The sequence below is a fragment of the Prionailurus viverrinus genome, chromosome B4 (genome assembly GCF_022837055.1).
Source record: "Prionailurus viverrinus isolate Anna chromosome B4, UM_Priviv_1.0, whole genome shotgun sequence".
Taxonomy (NCBI): Eukaryota; Metazoa; Chordata; class Mammalia; order Carnivora; family Felidae; genus Prionailurus; species Prionailurus viverrinus.
Window position 1 is genome coordinate 58,701,362 of NC_062567.1, and position 21,951 is coordinate 58,723,312.

General features: G+C 36.0%; 1 protein-coding gene across 22 annotated transcripts in view; it reads left to right on the plus strand.

The window, feature by feature from the left end:
• CCDC91 (coiled-coil domain containing 91) overlaps positions 1-21,951 on the plus strand; it is a 353,778-nt gene that overhangs the window by 278,923 nt on the left and 52,904 nt on the right. For all 22 annotated transcript variants that reach the window (XM_047867305.1, XM_047867307.1, XM_047867304.1 and 19 more), the window contains one exon: positions 17,655-17,768. In XM_047867305.1, the coding sequence (XP_047723261.1) occupies positions 17,655-17,768 (114 nt within the window). The remainder of the gene's footprint in view (positions 1-17,654; positions 17,769-21,951) is intronic.

The following is a 21,951-nucleotide window of genomic DNA, read 5'->3' on the forward strand; positions in this document are numbered from 1 at the left end:
AGGAGATCAGCTTATTTATTGGTTTCTCTTCAGCATCTATTCCTCTCCTCCCAAAGTGTTACTTTTTATTTCTTAGCTGTATTGTTTAGGTGAGATTTAACCTACTTTTTAATTTAGACATAAGCCCTTATTAGGCTAATGATTATAGCCTACGTCCTCCATTTTGTAACTGGCTACATTTTGGAACTTGTATCCTCAGGTATATAAACACTGTCCTTCATAGTAAGAAAATGGGAAAATCCTTGGAACTGTTAGTAACCATCCTGGGACCATATGTGTAGAACTTTTGTGAAAATGGATCCTACACCAGAGGCAGAGCTAAGAAGTGGAGATGCATCCTTGATCACATTGTTTGAACACTAAAGGAAGCCTACCCTTAGTTCTTTCATGTTCTTTTGTGTGAGATTACAAATTCTTTTTTAAGTTGGTCTGTGCTGAATTTTCTGTTACCTGTGGTCAAAAGAATAATTGCCAAAATAAATATGCTAAGAAGTAGGTGGGATTAGATTTGAGTCCTACCCTGTGCTCATGTAACCTTGAATAGTTTTTAAAAATGTGTGGGGCTCCATTTCCAGTTCTGTCAAGTGGGATTAATAATACCTGCTTTACAGAATTGTTCGAAGGCCCTTGGAAATGTTTTAAAATAAAAACTGAGATAGATTTGTCAAACAACTTTAGAGGCTATAAAATGTCATGCAAATATTAGGTGGTATTGTGGTCAAACCAGTAATGGAGCAGGAAACCTCGTCACATACTATAGAAGGAATTGGAATATTTAGTTCAGAGAAGAGAAGAATAAAGATATGCTAACATTCTTCACCTGTTTGAAGGACTGACATAAAATGAGTTTTCTTCCAATTTAACTGAAGGGGGGGACAATTAGAAAAAGTAGGTAAAAAAAAAATTTGAAATACACAAATTTTTAAGCTTTACAGTGTAAAGCTATCAAATCACAAGTTACCTAGCAAAAAAGGGTATCATTTTTATCCAGGATTGTGAAGAATGGATTGATTGGATGGAAGATTGAAGAATGTATGCATTGAGAATATAATTTCTACTGTCCTTTTTTGGTCTAAGGATCTCAGTTCCTATTCTGGTGTCATCATAGGCACATGGCAATTTCCAACTCCACAGATTTATACCTAGTTACTAACATTCCAAAAATCTGCCATTCTTATAGTCATTGAAATGCCCTTTTAGAAATAATTTGCCCTAAAGCCCCCTTTAAAGTATTTACATTGCCATTTTTTAAACATATAACTTAAGCAGCTTAAGTTAATACTATATATACCTGGGTTTACCTGACTCTCAGAGTGGTTCTGAGGATGAAATGAAAATACACATAACTATTTTGTTAACTTTAAACACCAAATATCATTGCTTTTGTAATTTTATTTTAATACTTTTTATATTATATTTTACTTAACTCTGCTGTGTCTTTCACACAGATCTCTGTTAGGGTCCAGAATCTTTAATTTTACATATCATTAATGAGTTTTAGTAAGCCAGCTGAAATTCATTAACTTAGCATAGCATAGTGTCTGGAGCATAGTGTGTGTTGTTACAGAGATGGCTGCTGCTGTTTTTGATGTATTATTATTATCCTCATTATTATTAGAGCCATCTTAATCACTTTTGTAGTTTTAACACCTACCTGAGTGCTATGAATGATAAACAGTGAGCGAATGGATGTTTATTGTAATTACCTAAGGCTGTAGTTTGCAGACTACATCAAGATGCCCTGGGATGCTGCAGGATATTCTAAAAATTAGAGGGCAACACACAGATACTTGGGATCTTTTGGAAACCAGGTAACCCACTAGGGTGGCAATACTCATTTGTCTTACGTTACATTACGTTCTAGTACATCATATCTTAGGGAAGTTGGGTTTGGTAGTTGCTGTGTTCAGAAGTAAGTACCATGCAGATATCCATGTGGAACAAATGAGAGTTTTATTATCTGATCTTATGCCAAGATTTAAGGAGCTAAGCAATTCCAGCTATGTACAAAATTCTCATGAAAAAGTAGTTTAGGTAAGGATAAAATTGAAGTATTGTTATTTCAATTTTTGTGTATCTTTTCAAATGGCTGCTATGTTGCGACCTAACTAGTTAGTAAATGAAACAATGAGGTATTTCTTTTGGCCTAGAGGGCATTGTGAAAAAAAATTATTGAAGAAGCAAGGGAGCTGTGAACTGAGAAAAGTTTGGGAAGCTTTAACTTAGTGTGTACCCACCATACAAGTGCTCTGGGAAACACAAATATAAGATACAGTCCCTACCCTTAAGTAGATTTTCTTTGAATTGGAGAAACAAATTCACTCATTCATTGAATATCAACTATCCATCTATACCCTGTACCAGATACTATATTAGAATTCTAGTAATGAAGAGTATGAACTGTAATAAATATAATCCCTGATTTCAAAGGGATCTCAAGTTGATAAGATAGACAAGTAAAATAGTTGTTACAATTCCAAATTATGGAGTGCTTTGAGATATAAAATACAGGGTGCTCTTTGAGCACATACAAGGAGTGCTGAGTTCAATCACACTGTGAGAAGATGTGGAAGGTCTAGAGCATTTCAGGGAAGGCTCTTACAGATGATGATGCTCAGACTGAATTGTGCAGAAGGAGTACATTTGATCATCAGAAAAGAAGGCTAAGGGGAAATCACTTCAACCAAAGAGCATGGCATGACCAGGGAACCGCATATTGAATCCTTGCTCTACGCATGACAAAATGATAGTTTTTGCAAAGATTGCAAACATGAATGAGACTTTGCCATTGTCTTGAAGGACCTTACAATGAAGTAGGAAATGTGTCACATCCATGAATTGCTCTAATGTGAGGAAGAAGGAGATAGGACAAAAGCACATGTGGCTGAGGCATTTGTTACAAATTACCATTGTAGTTATCGCTAATGGGCAAAAGCATGAGAAAACTTTCTGCAGCATACAGGTGGTCTTTTTCTTGATCTGGGTAGTGGGCAAATGGGTGTATTTGTATGTAAAAATCCATTGAGCCAAACAGTTAAGACTTGTTATGATTTTGAGCCAAACAGTTAAGTTTTTGCTATGTATAAATTTCTTTAAAGCTAAGCACAAAGGAAAAACAATGTAGTCATTATTAAAATAGTTATTTACTTAAAAATTTGTGTATTTCAAAGGAAAATTATAGTCTTAAATATGTATGTTAGAAAATAGAAAAGACTGGCCAAGAATGGGCTAACACCCAATTTATGAAGACAAAAAGAAAGAATAGAATAATCCAAAGAAAATAGAAAGAAATAATACAGTTTATGACAGAAATTCACAGCATGCATCAGTAAGTTTAAAATACTGTCATTTCTTAAGAGGCATAAAATTCACAAATCTTTGATCAGATTGATGAAGAGGGATGTTATAAATAAACATCATCAGAGGAATGAATAAAGTGACCTAACACAGATGCAATACAAATTTTAAAGATGACATAAGCAATATAAATGACTTAATATCAATCCATTGTAAAGCTTTGATGAGATGAAAACTTATCAAGATAAATATAAATCCCAGAACTGACACAAGAAGAATTAGAAATGCGGAATAGTTCTCTGGCTATAGAAGAAACTATAGTTTTAAAATATGCATATATCTCTAAAAATAAATGTGGATATACTCCTTTCTAGTATATGGAACTTAATTTACTTCCCCTTGAGTGTTGGCTGGACTTAGTTGTTCATTTCTAATGAATAGATTATAGAAAGGGGAAAAATGTTAACTTTAGACTGGAGAAACCTGGCAGATACCATGTTAACCAAATGATCAAGGTTAACATTGCCAGTATAAATTATGTTTAAGACCATATTCCCCTGATATGATATAAGGAGAAGCATGCTTCATCTCTATAGTATTCTTCCCCCAAATTGTAACTCCAGTCTATTCATTAGAAAAAGATAAATCCAGATTTCTTCAAAATACTTGAAAGCTGCACTTCAAAAGTATCAATGTCCTAATAAGGAAAGACTGAGAAACTGTCAGATATTAGAGATTAATGAAATATGGTCTCTGAATGCAACGTTTTACCCTGCATTAATCCATGAGAGAAAAATATTAGCGGAAAACTTGGTGAAATACAAATAAAATCTTCAATCTATTTACTATTATTATTTGATGTTAATTTGTTAGCTTGATAAATTTACCTTAATTATGTAAGATGTTAATATTAGGAGAAACTGGATAAAAGGCACATGAGAACTCTTGTACTATCTTTGCAAGTGTCTGTAAATCCAAAATTAATTCAAAATAAAAGTTTAATATATTTTTCCTAACACATACGTAGTTAAAAAGAACGGAAAGAATACTCATTTTTATCCCTTCTAAAACTCCATTGTAATTTTACTCCCTTCTAAAACCCCATTGAAATAAAACTCTATTAAAATGGAGAACTAAACTGGAAATAAGAAGACCAATATATATTTTAGAAACTCCTAAGGGCTTTCTTGTTAGTGATGCCAGAAACTTCTGGAAGTGAGAATGAACGTGAGGATTCAAAACGAAGGAAAGTTTAAAGTCTATTTAATAATTAGGCCCCCACTCATTTTTCCCCAAGTCTGGAAGAAAACTGGGGTTAATTCTCTGGAAAAAAAAATAAAAATAAAAGGTAGGGTCTCTGGGGCAGAGATCACCAAAGCAGTGTTAACATTGGGTTGGGAGGAGAGCAAGGTGAAAAGTTTCATGCTGCTTATGGAGAACCTTAGCCATTTTTCTATCCCAGCTCTAAGAATGCTGACAACCAGACAGGAAATTGGAAGATTCTTTTCTGAGGAATTTAGACAGCCCAAGATAAAAGACCTAAATATATTGGTATCAGAAATTGCCCCAAGGAAACAACCCAGCCAGATTACTCTGCTATTAAGATCACAGTCCATAAACCACAACTGCAAGCACAGAGATGTTACTCAGCATTTTAGTGCTCTACTCTTTAAATATGAGCATAAAGTCAAGTTTGAACAGAAAACTTCCCATGAAAAACAAGGAATAAAACAGATTCTGTAAAGGTGTGGAAAGTTAAAAAAAAAAGAAAAGAAAAGAAACTCTCATTAAGCTTCTTAAAGGTAGGAGAAGATCTTACATCTACGAAACAGGAAGAACATGCTGTTTGTTAAGTCAATTAAAAAGATAGAAATGTAAAATTTAGTAGAAAGTTAAAAAAAGAAAAAGTCAGAAGATGAAGTTGTAGAAGTCTTCTGGAGACAAAGGTGTAAAAATACAAAGAAACTGAAAATAAGAGTGGAAAGAGTAGAAAATTAGCCAGTCAGTTTAGGAGGTTCATTAACTGAGTTAGAGGATTCTTGGGAAAACAAACAAACAAAAAATAAAACAAAACAATAAAAAAAACAGAACATAGAATGCAAGAAATAACATTTATTGTTATTATTAAAGTATATCTCCCAAATTGAAAGACTTGAGTTTCTAGATTGTAAGACCTAAGTTTCTAGATAAACCTATACCTAGCTTTGTCATGAAATTTTTAAGAAATAAGGATGAAGAACATGTGTGAAATTTCTTCTAGAAGGAAAAGTTTATGCAATTGAGGAGACATCAGAATGTAATCAGACTTCTCAAAAACCTTTAAAACTGCAGAAATTTCCAAGCTAGAAATCCACACTTAACCAAACTATAAATTAAGTGTTAGGGTAGAATAAAGTCATTTTTCCAAGGAAATAAAAGTTTTACTTCCCTTGTGCCTTTTCTCAAGAATCTCTTGGAGGAGGTGCTCTGTCAAACAAAGAAGAATTCAGTGGTATCCAGAAAGCTGGAGTTATAGTTCAAGAGAGATGCAGTGAATTTCTAGAAACGTACCTGAGGGAGATCCAGAATAGACAGCTATGTAACAGACCTAGAGAACAGCCAATCCAGTTTGGAGATATGTCCACGAGATATGTCTCCAAGAAGATAAACATAATAGAATGCTTGGGATCTTTGAATATACTGAAAAGAAGGTATTTAGACAACTAGATAAGAATTTGGGAATCAATTCATAATGCTTATTTGCTCAGGCCAATGGTAACATTGTATCATTTCTGACCCCATGTCTTCAGAGACCTTAACCTGTTTTCACTTTCTTTGGCACTCTGTCCGGATGCTGTGTAAAAAACCCTGAGCTAGTCCGCTGGAGAATGGGAGACACTGGAAGGAGAAACAGGCCTTCCTACCTAAGGCTACTCAGGAATAGCATCCTTTTCAGCCCCAGCAGTTGATTTCACATAGGTGGAGGACTCCAGCCAAGGCTAAAAGAACTGCCCAGCTGAGCCCAGCCCAAATGGCCAACTTGCAGAATCATGACCTAAATCAGGGATTGGCAAGCTTTTTCTGTAAGGGGTCATGTAGTAGTAATTTTAGCCTTTAGGGGCCAATATTATTATGATAGTAATCAAGACTATTACGTAGGTCCTTACATAACAAGAGAAAAAAATCTTCATAAATTTTATTGATGAAATTGAAAATAATGAAAATATTTTTTAATATAAATTTAGTGGCAATAAAATTATCTTTGGGGAGATTAGCATTTTGCTTATTTGTGGTTCAAAATTAGGTATCCCCATCATGAAAAATGATTGCAAAACTCATTTATTAATTTTGATATGTAATGAGGTTCTACATATTTCATGTTTAAAAATGTCTAGCACAGATCAGTACTATCAAATGTTGATATCAGTCAGTGAGCATATGATTTTAATTGAACATGTCATTACAGCACAGATTAATTACTTCCAGTTGAAAGTTTCTCAGCTGTGCAGTAAATGTAGATATTTTATTTGCATTTGCATCAATGCCTGAAAACACTGGTAGAACTGTAGTTTGAACTCATAAATTTGTATAGCATTGGAAGTCTCACTTCTTTTGTTTAACTGTAAGGCAGCTTGACTTGACTTACGATTCAAGCACTCATTTTCTAAGGTGCATTTCCACAACCATGTGCAGCTGTTTAAATGATACATAATTGTGGAACATACATACATTGTTCATAGAAAAGAAAAGAAGCGGGGCACCTGGGTGGCACAGTCGATTAAGCGTCCGACTTCAGCCAGGTCACGATCTCGCGGTCCGTGAGTTCGAGCCGCGCGGCAGGCTCTGGGCTGATGGCTCGGAGCCTGGAGCCTGTTTCCGATTCTGTGTCTCCCTCTCTCTCTGCCCCTCCCCCGTTCATGCTCTGTCTCTCTCTGTCCCAAAAATAAAATAAAAACGTTGAAAAAAATTTAAAAAAAAAGAAAAGAAGCACACAGTTGCCCCAGAAAATTTTTGATACTATCATTTATAGTCCACAGACCAGAATTGAGTTGATTGCTGAGATTTGTCCCGTAAATAATTTAACTGTGTTTGCAATCCTTAACAAAATTGCACTGAGAAAGAACAAACAACCACAGGTCTTTTATTAGTTCATGATCCTATGATTTCTGAAATGTGTGGTAGGTTAATGGATACTAAAGCATAACTATACTTTTAAGCAATAAGGAGAAATTACAAATCTTACACAAAATGTCACATAAACTTTTAACCCTAAATGATATTCATCATGACCTATTTAATTGTTATAGTATAGAAACTGATACCAGTCGTCCAGTTTTGTTAAGAAATTAGTATATAGAAAACTCCTTCTTCCACATTTAAAAACTAGCTGTATAACCATTTGGATATGATTTCTTGCATATATTTAGATAAAAATATTTAAGATATGACAAGAAACATAACTGATGCATTTTAACAAACTATAACATATATGCAAATAGATGTTTTTCCTTCCAAACTATTTACTTACATCAGTGGTTCTCAACAGGAGGCAATCTAGTGAGTAGATGCTAGATCTGCCGCTTATCACAGGACCTCCCCCCACAGCCCCCAACAAAAATTGTCCTTTGTGCTAAGGCTAAGAACCCTGCCGTAGAGAATACACCATGTTCCAGAGGTGTAGCCATTACTAAAATATTCTGGAAAATAGTCTTTCTTTTTTTTTTTTTTAATTTTTTTTTTAACATTTATTCATTTTTGAAAGGCAGAGAGAGAGCACGAATGGGGAGGGGCAGAGAGAGACAGAGTGCGAACGGGGGAGGGGCAGAGAGAGAGTGAGACACAGAATCTGAAGCAGACTCCAGGCTCCGAGCTCCAAGCTATCAGCACAGAGCCCGACGCGGGGCTCGAACTCACGGACTGCGAGATCATGACCTGAGCGGAAGTCGGCCACTTAACCAACTGAGCAACCCAGGCGCCCTGAAAATACTCTTTCATAATCACTTATGTGATCATTGTTGGCAAATTTCTTGTGAGGTAATTTTATTTCAGACTAATTCTCATGTGTCAGGAAATTCAACAAAACATGAAGGCACTTTGTATACCTGCACATAAAACTCACTAATTGTTTCCAACTAATTAAGATTTTGGTGTGGTCAGAAAATGAATGGCTTGGTTACCAGGAAGATGGCGGCATAGGAGGATGCTGGGCTCACTGCATGTCCTGCTGATCACTTAGATTCCACCTACACCTGCCTAAATAACCCAGAAAACCGCCAGAGGATTAGCAGAACGGAGTCTCCGGAGCCAAGCGCAGATGAGAGGCCCACGGAAGACAGTAGGAAGGGCGGCGAGGCGGTGTGCACTCCATGGACTGGTGGGAGGGCGCCGAGGCAGAGGGGCGGCCCACCGACCAAGCAGAGCCCCCAAGTCTGGCTGGCAAAAGCAGAAGGGCCAGACGGAGTGTGTTCCAACAGCAAGCGGGACTTACCATCTGGGAGGTCATAAGTGAACAGCTCTGCTTGGAAAGCGGGAAGGCTGGAGGACAAAGGGAGGGAGAGTTGCTGAGCCCCGGGACGACAGAGCTCAGTTTGGCGGGGAACAAAGGCTCTAGCCAGCGCCATCTCCCTCACCCATCCCCCAGCCAAAATCCCAAAGGGAACCAGTTCCTGCCAGGGAACTTGCTTGCTCCGCCCAAACACCCAACGCTGTGCTTCTGCGGAGCCACCCCTCCGGCAGCGGCAGCGGGTCTGACTCCCTCCCGCTGCCACAGGGCCCCTCCTGAGGTGGATCACCTAAGGAGAAGCGAGCTAAGCCTGCCCCTCCTGCCCCCGTGCACCTTGCCTGCTCACCCCAGCTAATACACCAGATCCCCAGCACCACAAGCCTGGCAGTGTGCAAGTAGCCCAGACGGGCCATGCCACCCCACAGTGAATCCCGCCCCTAGGAGAGGGGAAGAGAAAGTTCACACCAGTCTGACTGGCCCCAGTGGTGGGCTGGGGGCAGACATCAGGTCTGACTGCGGCCCCGCCCACCAACTCCAGTTATACACCACAGCACAGGGGAAGTGCCCTGCAGGTCCGCACCACTCCAGGGACTATCCAAAATGACCAAACTAAAGAATTCCCCTCAAAAGAATCTCCAGGAAATAACAACAGCTAATGAACTGATCAAAAAGGATTTAAATGATACAACAGAAAGTGAATTTAGAATAATAGTCATAAAATTAATCACTGGGCTTGAAAACAGTATAGAGGACAGCAGAGAATCTCTTGCTACAGAGATCAAGGGACTAAGGAACAGTCAGGAGGAGCTGAAAACCACTTTAAACGAGATGCAAAATAAAATGGAAATGTCCACGGCTCGGATTGAAGAGGCAGAGGAGAGAATAGGTGAACTACAAGATAAAATTATGGAAAAAGAGGAAGCTAAGAAAAAGATAAAAAAATCCAAGAGTATGAGAGGAAAATTAGAGAACTAAGTGATACACTAAAAAGAAATAATATACGCATAATTGGTATCCCAGAGGAGGAAGAGAGAGGGAAAGGTGCTGAAGGGGTACTTGAAGAAATAATAGCTGAGAACTTCCCTGAACTGGGGAAGGAAAAAGGCATTGAACTCCAAGAGGCACAGAGAACTCCCTTCAGACGTAACTTGAATCGATCTTCTGCACGACATATCATAGTGAAACTGGCAAAATACAAGGATAAAGAGAAAATTCTGAAAGCAGCAAGGGATAAACGTGCCCTAACATATAAAGGGAGACCTATAACTCGTGACTGATCTCTCTTTTGAAACTTGCAGGCCAGAAAGGCATGGCAGGAGATCTTCAATGTGATGAACAGAAAAAATATGCAGCTGAGAATCCTTCATCCAGCAAGTCTGTCATTTAGAAGGAGAGATAAAGGTCTTCCCAAACAAACAAAAACTGAAGGAATTTGCCACCACTAAACCAGCCCTAAAAGAGATCCTAAGGGGAATCCTGTGAGACAAAGTACCAGAGACAACGCTACAAGCATAAAACATACAGACATCACAATGACTCTAAACCCGTATCTTTCTATAATAACACTGAATGTAAATGGATTAAATGCACCAACCAAAAGACATAGGGTATCAGAATGGATAAAAAAACAAGGCCCATCTATTTGCTGTCTACAAGAGACTCATTTTAGACCTGAGGACACCTTTAGATTGAGAGTGAGGGGATGGAGAACTATTTATCATGCTACTGGAAGCCAAAAGAAAGCTGGAGTAGCCATACTCATATCAGACAAACTAGACTTTAAATTAAAGGCTGTAACAAGAGATGAAGAAGGGCATTATATAATAATTACAGGGTCTATCCATAAGGAAGAACTAACAATTATAAATGTCTATGCGCCGAATACCGGAGCCCCCAAATATATAAAACAATTACTCATAAACATAAGCAACCTTATTGATAAGAATGTGGTAATTGTAGGGGACTTTAACACTCCACTTACAGAAATGGATAGATCATCTAGACACACGGTCAATAAAGAAACAAGGGCCCTGAATAAGACATTGGATCAGATGGACTTGACAGATATATTTAGAACTCTGCTTCCCAAAGCAACAGAATATACTTTCTTCTCAAGTGCACATGGAACATTCTCCAAGATAGATCATATACTGGGTCACAAAACAGCCCTTCATAAGTTTACAAGAATTGAAATTATGCCATGCATACTTTCAGACCACAATGCTATGAAGCTTGAAATCAACCACAGGAAAAAGTCTGGAAACCTCCAAAAGCATGGAGGTTAAAGAACACCCTACTAACGAATGAGTGGGTCAACCAGGCAATTAGAGAAGAAATTAAAAAATATATGGAAACAAACGAAAATGAAAATACAACAATCCAAACGCTTTGGGATGCAGCGAAGGCAGTCCTGAGAGGAAAATACATTGCCATCCAGGCCTATCTCAAGAAACAAGAAAAATCCCAAATACAAAATCTAACAGAACACCTAAAGGAAATAGAAGCAGAACAGCAAAGGCAGCCTAAACCCAGCAGAAGAAGAGAAATAATAAAGATCAGAGCAGAAATAAACAATATAGAATCTAAAAAAACTGTAGAGCAGATCAACGAAACCAAGAGTTGGTTTTTTGAAAAAATAAACAAAATTGACAAACCTCTAGCCAGGCTTCTCAAAAAGAAAAGGGAGATGACCCAAATAGATAAAATCATGAATGAAAATGGAATTATTACAACCAATCCCTCAGAGATACAAAGTTATCAGGGAATACTATGAAAAATTATATGCCAACAAATTGGACAACCTGGAAGAAATGGACGAATTCCTAAACACCCACAGTCTTCCAAAACTCAATCAGGAGGAAATAGAAAGCTTGAACAGACCCATAACGAGCAAAGAAATTGAATCAGTTATCAAAAATCTCCCAACAAATAAGAGTCCAGGACCACATGGCTTCCCAGGGGAGTTCTACCAGACGTTTAAAGCAGAGATAATACCTATCCTTCTCAAGCTATTCCAAAAAATAGAAAGGGAAGGAAAACTTCCAGACTCATTCTATGAAGCCAGTATTACTTTGATTCCCAAACCAGACAGAGACCCAGTAAAAAAAGACAACTACAGGCCCATATCCCTGATGAATATGGATGCCAAAATTCTCAATAAGATACTAGCAAATCAAATTCAACAGCATATAAAAAGAATTATTCACCATGATCAAGTGGGATTCATTCCTGGGATGCAGGGCTGGTTCAACATTCGCAAATCAATCAACGTGATACATCACATTAATAAAAGAAAAGATAACCATATGATCCTGTCAATTGATGCAGAAAAGGCTTTTGACAAAATTCAGCACCTTTCTTAATAAAAACCCTTGAGAAAGTCGGGATAGAAGGAACATACTTAAACATCATAAAAGCCATTTATGAAAAGCCCACAGCTAACATCATCCTCAATGGGGAAAAACTGAGAGCTTTTTCCCTGAGATCAGGAACGCGACAGGGATGCCCACTCTCACCGCTGTTGTTTAACATAGTGTTGGAAGTTCTAGCATCGGCAATCAGACAACAAAAGGAAATCAAAGGCATCAAAATTGGCAAAGATGAAGTCAAGCTTTCACTTTTTGCAGATGACATGATACTATACATGGAAAATCCGATAGACTTCACCAAAAGTCTACTAGAACTGATACATGAATTCAGCAAAGTTGCAGGATACAAAATCAATGTACAGAAATCAGTTGCATTCTTATAAACTAATAATGAAGCAACAGAAAGACAAATAAAGAAAATGATCCCATTCACAATTGCACCAAGAAGCATAAAATACCTAGGAATAAATCTAACCAAAGATGTAAAAGATCTGTATGCTGAAAACTATAGAAAGCTTATGAAGGTAATTAAAGAAGATATAAAGAAATGGAAAGACATTCCCTGCTCATGGATTGGAAGAATAAATATTGTCAAAATGTCAATACTACCCAAAGCTATCTACACATTCAATGCAATCCCAATCACAATTGCACCAGCATTCTTCTTGAAACTAGAACAAGCAATCCTAAAATTCATATGGAACCACAAAAGGCCCCGAATAGCCAAAGTATTTTTGAAGAAGAAGACCAAAGCGGGAGGCATCACAATCCCAGACTTTAGCCTCTACTACAAAGCTGTAATCATCAAGACAGCATGGTATTAGCACAAAAGCAGACACATAAACCAATGGAATAGAATAGAAACCCCAGAACTAGACCCACAAACGTATGGCCAACTCATCTTTGACAAAGCAGGAAAGAACATCCAATGGAAAAAAGACAGTCTCTTTAACAAATGGTGCTGGGAGAACTGGACAGCAGCATGCAGAAGGTTGAAACTAGACCACTTTCTCACACCATTCACAAAAATAAACTCAAAATGGATAAAGGACCTGAATGTGAGACAGGAAACCATCAAAACCCTAGCGGAGGAAGCAGGAAAAGACCTCTCTGACCTCAGCCGTAGCACTCTCTTACTCGACACATTCCCAAAAGCAAGGGAATTAAACCGAAAATGAATTACTGGGACCTTATGAAGATAAAAAGCTTCTGCACAGCAAAGGAAACAACCAACAAAACTAAAAGGCAACCAACGGAATGGGAAAAGATATTTGCAAATGACATATCGGACAAAGGGCTAGTATCCAAAATGTGTAAAGAGCTCACCAAACTCCACACCCGAAAAACAAATACCCCAGTGAAGAAATGGGCAGAAAACATGAATAGACACTTCTCTAAAGAAGACATCCGGATGGCCAACAGGCACATGAAAAGATGCTCAACGTCGCTCCTGATCAGGGAAATACAAATCAAAACCACACTCAGATATCACCTCACGCCAGTCAGAGTGGCCAAAATGAACAAATCAGGAGACTATAGATGCTGGAGAGGATGTGGAGAAACGGGAACCCTCTTGCACTGTTGGGGGGAATGCAAATTGGTGCAGCCACTCTGGAAAACAGTGTGGAGGTTCCTCAGAAAATTAAAAATAGACCTAGCCTATGACCCAGCAATAGTCCTGCTAGGAATTTACCCAAGGGATACAGGAGTACTGATGCATAGGGGCACTGGTACCCCAATGTTTATAGCAGCACTCTCAACAATAGCCAAATTATGGAAAGAGCCTAAATGTCCATCAACTGATGAATGAATAAAGAAATTGTGGTTTATATACACAATGCAGTACTACATGGCAATGAGAAAGAACGAAATATGGCCCTTTGTAGCAACGTGGATGGAACTGGAGAGTGTGATGCTAAGTGAAATAAGCCATACAGAGAAAGACAGATACCATATGTTTTCACTCTTATGTGGATCCTGAGAAACTTAACAGAAACCCATGGGGGAGGGGAAGGGGAAAAAAAAAAAAAGAGGTTAGAGTGGGAGAGAGCCCAAGCATAAGAGAGTCTTAAAAACTGAGAACAAACTGAGGGTTGATGGGGGGTGGGAGGGAGGGGAGGGTGGGTGATGGGTACTGAGGAGGGCACCTTTTGGGGTGAGCACTGGGTGTTGTATGGAAACCAATTTGACAATAAATTTCATATATTGAAAAAAAAAAAAAACCAGGAACAGATTTAACTATAGAGAACAGACTGATGGTTACCAGAGAGGTCATGGGTGGGGAGATTAAGAATATACTTATCACAGTGAGAACTGAGTATCATTTAGAGTTGTTGAATCACTGTATTGTACACCTATAACTAATATAACACTGTATGTTAATTCTACTGGAATTAAAATATAAACAAATAAATAAGCAAGTAAGCCTCTACTGAACACCTGTGTGCATAATAAAGCTTTCCAAGTTCCAAAAAAAAAAAAAAGAGAGAAAATGAATGGCTTAAACTTTACTTTTGTATTATATCCAAAGGAATTTATTTATTGACCAGTATTTTTTAAGGATGACATCACAACCTTGACTGTCACCTAATTCCCAAGTGGAGAGGAGAGTTGAATTAAGAGATGCTTTCCTTGAAAATGGTTTTTTATCAGCTCAAAAACCAAAGAGGATTGTCAAAAATGTGGATTGAGCAAATATAAACTCTCAGCCCCCAAAAGCCAATGGAAAAACAGATTAGCTAATTCTTCATGTTTTTTCTGGATATATTCCTTTTTTTTAATTAATGCTTTTGCGTTCAACCAAATAAATTTACTGATCAAATTTACTGATATGACCCCTGCTAATTAGAAATTTCTAGTTGAGGGATGCATGGGTGGTAGTTGGTTGAGCATCCAACTCTTGATTTCGGCTCAGGTCATGATCTCATGGTTCATGAGTTTGAGCCCCACATTGGGCTCTGGGCTGACAGTGTGGAGCCTGCTTGGAATTCATTCTCTCTCTCTCTCTCTCTCTCTCTCTCTCTCTCTCTCTCTCTCACACACACACAAAAGAAATAAATAAGCTTAAAAAATAAAGAAATTCTAGCTGATATTTAATGTGGCATGGACTTGTCTTTTACATTCAAATAATCCTGGTCTACAGTCTCTGCAGTTCTAAAATTCCAGAGACCCTGAAACTTAAGGATTGTTATAACTCAGCTGTTGGCAAACCCTAACCTGAACTAACATGAAGCTTTTTATATTTTTAATTTACCCACACAGTGTGAATGCTTACTCTTTACTACAGAACTGTTGATGTGTTGTATTTCAGGGGGCTTAGTAATATTTTTTGCATTTCCAAGATATGAAAATTTTCAGTTCAAATCAGTGTGAAACCAGTAAGAATTGTAATAGTAGATGATTTTATTTTAAATAATTTTGTTTTCATTTTTGTCTTTGAAAAATTATCATAGGTTTTCAACTTTAATCTTTCCAAGTCATTAAGGAAACAGCTTAATACTCTATTATTTATAAATGGAACTAAAGCTCAATGTATTCAGTGACTGAAGATAAAATAGTAACCATTTTCAAAGTCACCAGCGTTATAAGGATTTTCAGATTTGTGACTTAATTTTATATTTTGGATAATGAATACAAAAAATTATGAGTATATCAATATTGAAGTGGGAAGAGAAGATATGATCAAGCAAATGATAAAATGATATGTATACTGCTTATATTTCTGTGAAAAATGCTGAATATCACATAATAATCTTTTAAAAGTACAGAATAAATTAGATGTCATTCTCCCTCAAATAAACAATGATTTTTAAAAATGGGACTAAAGTTTCTAAGACAACTGTAAACATATTCAAACACAAAATTCATTCCTGTCTTTATCCTAGCAATGAAATATTTATACTTAGCTTACAAAGACCCTACACTTTGTTATTTCTACTTCTCACAGATGAAAAATGTTGTCGACAGACCTGTTCCATTCAGCGGCCCCCCTTCCTGTTTTGATTATGATCCCACTTGTCATTAGGGTCACATTATGAGAAAGTTAAAATGTCTGACATGTTTGCTACAATGCACTTTCATTAAAAAAAAAAAAAACTAATGGGACTAAATATAATCAAAGATGTAAAAAAATAGCCATTTCCTTGGGCTGCTATTGGGGGAAAAAATGTGTACAAAATGTCAGAAGCTGTAAGAGAGCTCAAAAATTATATCCTTTCACCAGAATGATTCTACTTCTTGGACTTAGAGATATCTAATATGCTTCACAAAAATACATATATGAATGTTCATCACTGCTTTATTTTATTAAAAACAACCAAAATACACATGAATAAGGATTGATAAAATAAATTCTTATACATCCCTGTAATGGAATATAAATCATAGTATGGAGGAATATATAATGGGTTAAAATATTCAAAATATATTTGGAGTGTAAAATGCCAGAATTAGAAAATAGTATATACAGTTTGCACCCCACCCTCTTTATACCCAAGTGTGAAGATGTGTGTGTATTGTTTTGTGGTAATAATTTTCTGTATCTTAAAATTTTCTGCAGTAAACATATTCACAATAGGAAATTCTTAATAATATTTCATATTTCCTGGGTTATTTACACATTCCTAAAATTATTTGGGGAAAAACTATACAAAAACAAGCATACACCACAAAGTGAAGAGTCATCAAGAATAACAAAATGAAGCAAATATCCCTACCAAAGTTCCAGGCATCTTTTAACTGATTGCCTGTAAAAGAAGGATGCTACCTATATAGATAAGTGGAAGTTAACAAAGTCTGTTTTGTGTCATTCGTCCAATCCATCAAATGCTATTTTAGCAGACAATATACTTCTTGAAGTGTTACACTTCTTTAACTTTAGCCTTTTTCTCCTTATCTGAAATTCTGAAATCTCTGAGGTACTTGATTATAATTTCAGTAAAAAAGGAAGTACCACTTTTCTCCCTAGATTTCTCATTTCAACTATTAGCACACAGGGTGGAATTTTTACCTCTTATTCATGGTGTCCAGCTCTCAACATCTTAACCTGGCAGAAGTAACAAACTAGCTGTAAATCTTCACCCAGACCACACTTGATTACTGTATGATGGGAAAATTAAACGTGAATAAAACAGCTAGAGCATTAGGGTGTTCTTGGAAGAATAAACACAAGTTGGAAGTCTTATGTGGATAGTGCAAAGTACAGGAAGGCAATCAATCATGTAAACATCAAATGAAAGGTTGGTGAGGAAGCCATTGGAGTCTGTCAGGCGCTCCCTGCAATAAATGGCTTATTCCATTTCTTTTCCCTTTCACTCAGCTTAGAAAAATGAATTCTGTAGAATCTGCAATATCCTAGAAGACTTTGTAAATTCTTATTCCTGTTTAAAGATAAGCTTTTGAACAGAATGAGGTCAACCCATTGAAGAGGAGTTTTAGTTTATATAAAAGGGACACAGACATGTCATAGTGCACACCTCCCTGACTTTTTCTCCTCCTCCCACAAACAGGAAACTGTTAAGGCAGCAATAATAGAAGAGCAGAAGCGAAGTGAAAAGGCTGTGGAAGAGGCAGTGAAAAGAACAAGAGATGAATTGATAGAGTATGTAAAAGAACAGAAAAGAGTAAGTATCCCCTGAAGGGTTTTCATTTGTCCTTCCATAAACTGAAACATTGCTTTCATACAATAGCAGGGCATTAAAAAATATTTATGTCCTTTGTCAAGCTAATTTAAGAACCTCCAAGATTATTTTTCTGATGTAATTGTATATTCTGATAGTTGTATCTTTAAACATAAATTCCATCTGTCAACAAAAAAGCAACACTGAATAACTTCTTGCTAGACTTCTAGAAGTGACCTATATATAGCATTTCCAACTAAACCACCTCATAAGAAGAGTAGACAGTTTTAGATTAAGTTTTTTGCCATAATATTGTTAATTTCTTACACTATTTGTTGAAATTTACATACACCCTTTAGGCCTTCTATGTCAACACCACTGTGGTTCTAGTAGACTTCAATACAGTTAGCAAGTTAAGGCTCTTCTGTCATAGTTCCATTTCAGGAACATAATTCAGAATATACTTCTCAGAATTCAGATTACATATTGAAGCTTTTCAAAATAAATGTCACTTCAGTGCATTGTGGTCATTAATATATGGGTTTGAGCAGTGGCCGAAAATAATGAGTCAAACGTAATTTGTAGTCTTTACAACAAATCTTTAGACTTCTTAAGTAATAACCAAGATAAGATACACTTAAGATGTTTAATATAATATCTGTAATAAACATATTCTATTATAGTATATAATAAGTTACATAATAAATTTTCTTATATATGCAATGTTTTATGTTTTATTTATATGTTTAGTATAACATGTTATATATTATAGAAGTAACATGTAAGGATTATATAATATCAGGTATAAATGTGTAATATAAATATTATGTACCATTTATCCTGTGTGTTATATAATATAACATATAATAAAAACATAAATAAAACATAAAACTGTGTGTGTATGAGGAAACTTGACACATGATATCTAAATTTAATCGGTGATCAAAATAGCAAAATAAATAGAAAATATAAGATTATGTTTCAATTGGCAGTAAAGTGGAAGGCCAGAAGTACAGTAAAAAGTGCATGACACCGGGTTAATCACACACTCTTAATTTGAAGTCAAATTAGGTATGATACAAAGAAAATTCTCTCCCCTCAATTGCTACCATTATGTTTCAACAAAGGAGAATTTGTTAGCAGAGTAAAAATTGCTAATTAGGCTTTCTAGGTAAATCATCCATTCATAGAAGCATTTTGTATGGGACTAAATTTTTACACATGTTATCCAGGTGTCTTTAGAAGCAGTTTCACCCAAATAAATTCAATAAAACCAATAAAGAGGTGCTTAACCTTCTGAAGAGAAAACTCTGAGCCAAAAATAGTCAATTGACTTTTCAGGAAGTGATATATTCTCAGAAAACTGCTATTTCCATATGTATCCCCAGAATGCTTATTTTAAATCGTCTGGTTTAAAAGTAGTCATGCAGCAAAGGAATTATAGATGCTTTCCACATATGTACAGCAATTGCAGTAGTGAAAGAACTAGACTTCAGATAAATTCAAGATGTCTTGTGGGTGCATCCTTTTTTTTTTATCAGGTTTTCTTAATAATATATGACCAATCCTTACTTGAGTTCTAAATCTGAACAAGAGATTGTAGAACAAAGCAAACCCATTTATACCATTATTTTAGTATTTTTGTATTATTTAGTATTTTTTTTATCAAAATGGGACATTTTTCTTAAAAAAATCAAAATGATACTACTTTCTCATCAAAAGGAGTCATGTGGCTGCCATAAGAAATATTTAAAATGAGAGCAAGAAATGCCCTTATAGGAGTTATCTGGTCTCTGGTAAGCAAAGTAACCCTTGAAGACAACTGACAATGAACTCTGCCACTTTAATCTGTATGTTCTTACGAATCGTATTAAAGGATTACTATTCGTTTGTATTGGGTAAACCAGTTCTCACATGTAGAGACATTCATTAAATAACAGCAACAAAATCATGAAAACATTTGACTCTGTTTGCACCAAAGTTCTACTTCTTTATGCTTGTTCCTGTATATGGTAAGGAGAATACACCTTACCTTACAGAATTGCTATGAGCTACTACGTATAATAAAATAGAACAGCTAACGTAAAAATTCAATAATGTGTGCTATGATTTTTATCATTTTCACTGCATTAAGGAGAAGAACAAACTCTTAGTAGCATTATTTTTTGTTAATTAAAAATGTGCATTTTAGAAAGTTTTAGAAAATTTCTTCTGAAGTTTACAGTGTGATTCTGAAAGTTTATTTTACTCTTGTTACTAGAATCACAGAAGAGTAGGACTGATTTATTCAGTGTGCTAGTAGGAAGTTTATTACTTCCACTTGGAGATTTGGGAGTTTTTTTTTTTATAACACATTGTGGAATACTTTTAACATTTGAATGTTTCCATCTCTTCAAACAGAAAAGCTATAAAAAAGGAAAATGGATAAAATATCTGAAATGGAGGACCAACTATTTACTAGACCTCTTTTTTATATAACTTTTTTAAGAATTTAGATTCTCTATACTCTTCTTCTTTCCAAAACTGTATTTCAGTGTTTCAAGTTAATTTGTATGAATATCTTTGGGCTTGGAAATTTTTCACAAAAAATAAGATATCTCATAGCTTACAAAGTCATAGTTAGAAGAAACAAAAGTTTTTTAGCAAATTCATAATCTTCTAGTCTCTTTCCAAAAGAGCAAATTAGGGCAACTCATCTCTACTTCTTCCTTTGTAAGATGGATTTCTATTTGCATCAGAGAAGAACACTTTTCCAGAACGAAAATTTTCCTTTCTCCTCTCCAGCTTTTTTTAACTAGAGAGTCAACTTGAGATTTTTAGCATTAGACACCTCAAAAGCCCTATAGACTTTGGTTCCAACTGGGCTTACATTCCAGTCTGTGAAGTAATCTTCCCGTTTTGAAGTTTTCAGAAATCTTTGAAGGAAGAAGTCTAATGTTTTGTTAGTTCCTGTCTTTATATGTCTTTTGTCCTAAACAATTTTTCCTTTGACATCATCTTACCCTTACCAGATTCGCTAAACGGCTAAAATGAAGACTCTTTTCCTTACATCTTTCCTTTCAGTTTTTTGCTTTTAAGAGACAAAGAAACACAGAAAAATCCAAATGCTTAACTTTTCAAATAACTTATAACTTGTCCTACACAGTATAAGATTCAGTAGAATCACATTATCACCATAGAGGGTAACATTGCTTTTTCCATATATCTGCAGTCAACAAGTTTTTAATCAATTATCCAATCCTTTTAAGTATTACAGTTATACTAGGGATTAGAATTAAAATTGTACAAGAATTAGAATTATACTGAGAAAATGTCTTATAAACACCACTTACTAGTCTTTCTTGTTTCAAATCAATGGAGGTGTCACCAAATTTTGTAAATACTATTCGTCTGATCTGAGCATCTTTGACAGGACAAAGGGGCTACCTATACATGTACTAATTAAGTGAATTATAATTTTCACTGAAATTGGGGCACCTGGGTGGCTCAGTCGGTTAAGCGTCCGACATCGGCTCATCTCATGATCTCGCAGTTTGTGAGTTCCAGCCAGGCTCTGTGCTGACAGCTCTGAGCCTGGAGCCTACTTTGCATTCTGTGTCTCCCTCTCTCTGCTCCTTGCCTGCTAACACTCTGTCTCTCTGTCTCTCTCCCTCTCTCTCAGAAGTAAATAATCATAATAATAATAATTTACACTGAAATTGCATCCTAAATTATTTGCTAAGTTGGCTACATGGTACTTATACTGTTAGTCCAAGTCATAATAATAACCAAAAATTAGTATGGAATCAAAATATCCAAACAAGGAGAGCTTTTTAAGTGATCAATCAGAAAAATAATTCAAATTGATAATGGATCTGTCCCAGTGATAAAAATGCCTTCCTTTTAAGTATTCGAAGTAATAGGGTTTTTTTTAATCCTCTGTAAAGTCTACCTTGTTAAGCTCAGAAGAAATAATGATTATATTGAATTTGCAGTCAGCATGCAATTGAAAAGCTAGTGTTTTGCAGCTTCAGCTCTTGTACGTTTTCTATCAGTTGATGAAAATTATCTAATTTTCAAATAATCTTATAAGTCTTCTCTATAATTTTTACAGCCGCAAAGAAAAGATAAATAGGATCATCTGCAAAGATTTCAGCAGGGTACCTTCAAGTGTAGTGCTTTGCATTGGAATGTATTTCATTAAAAT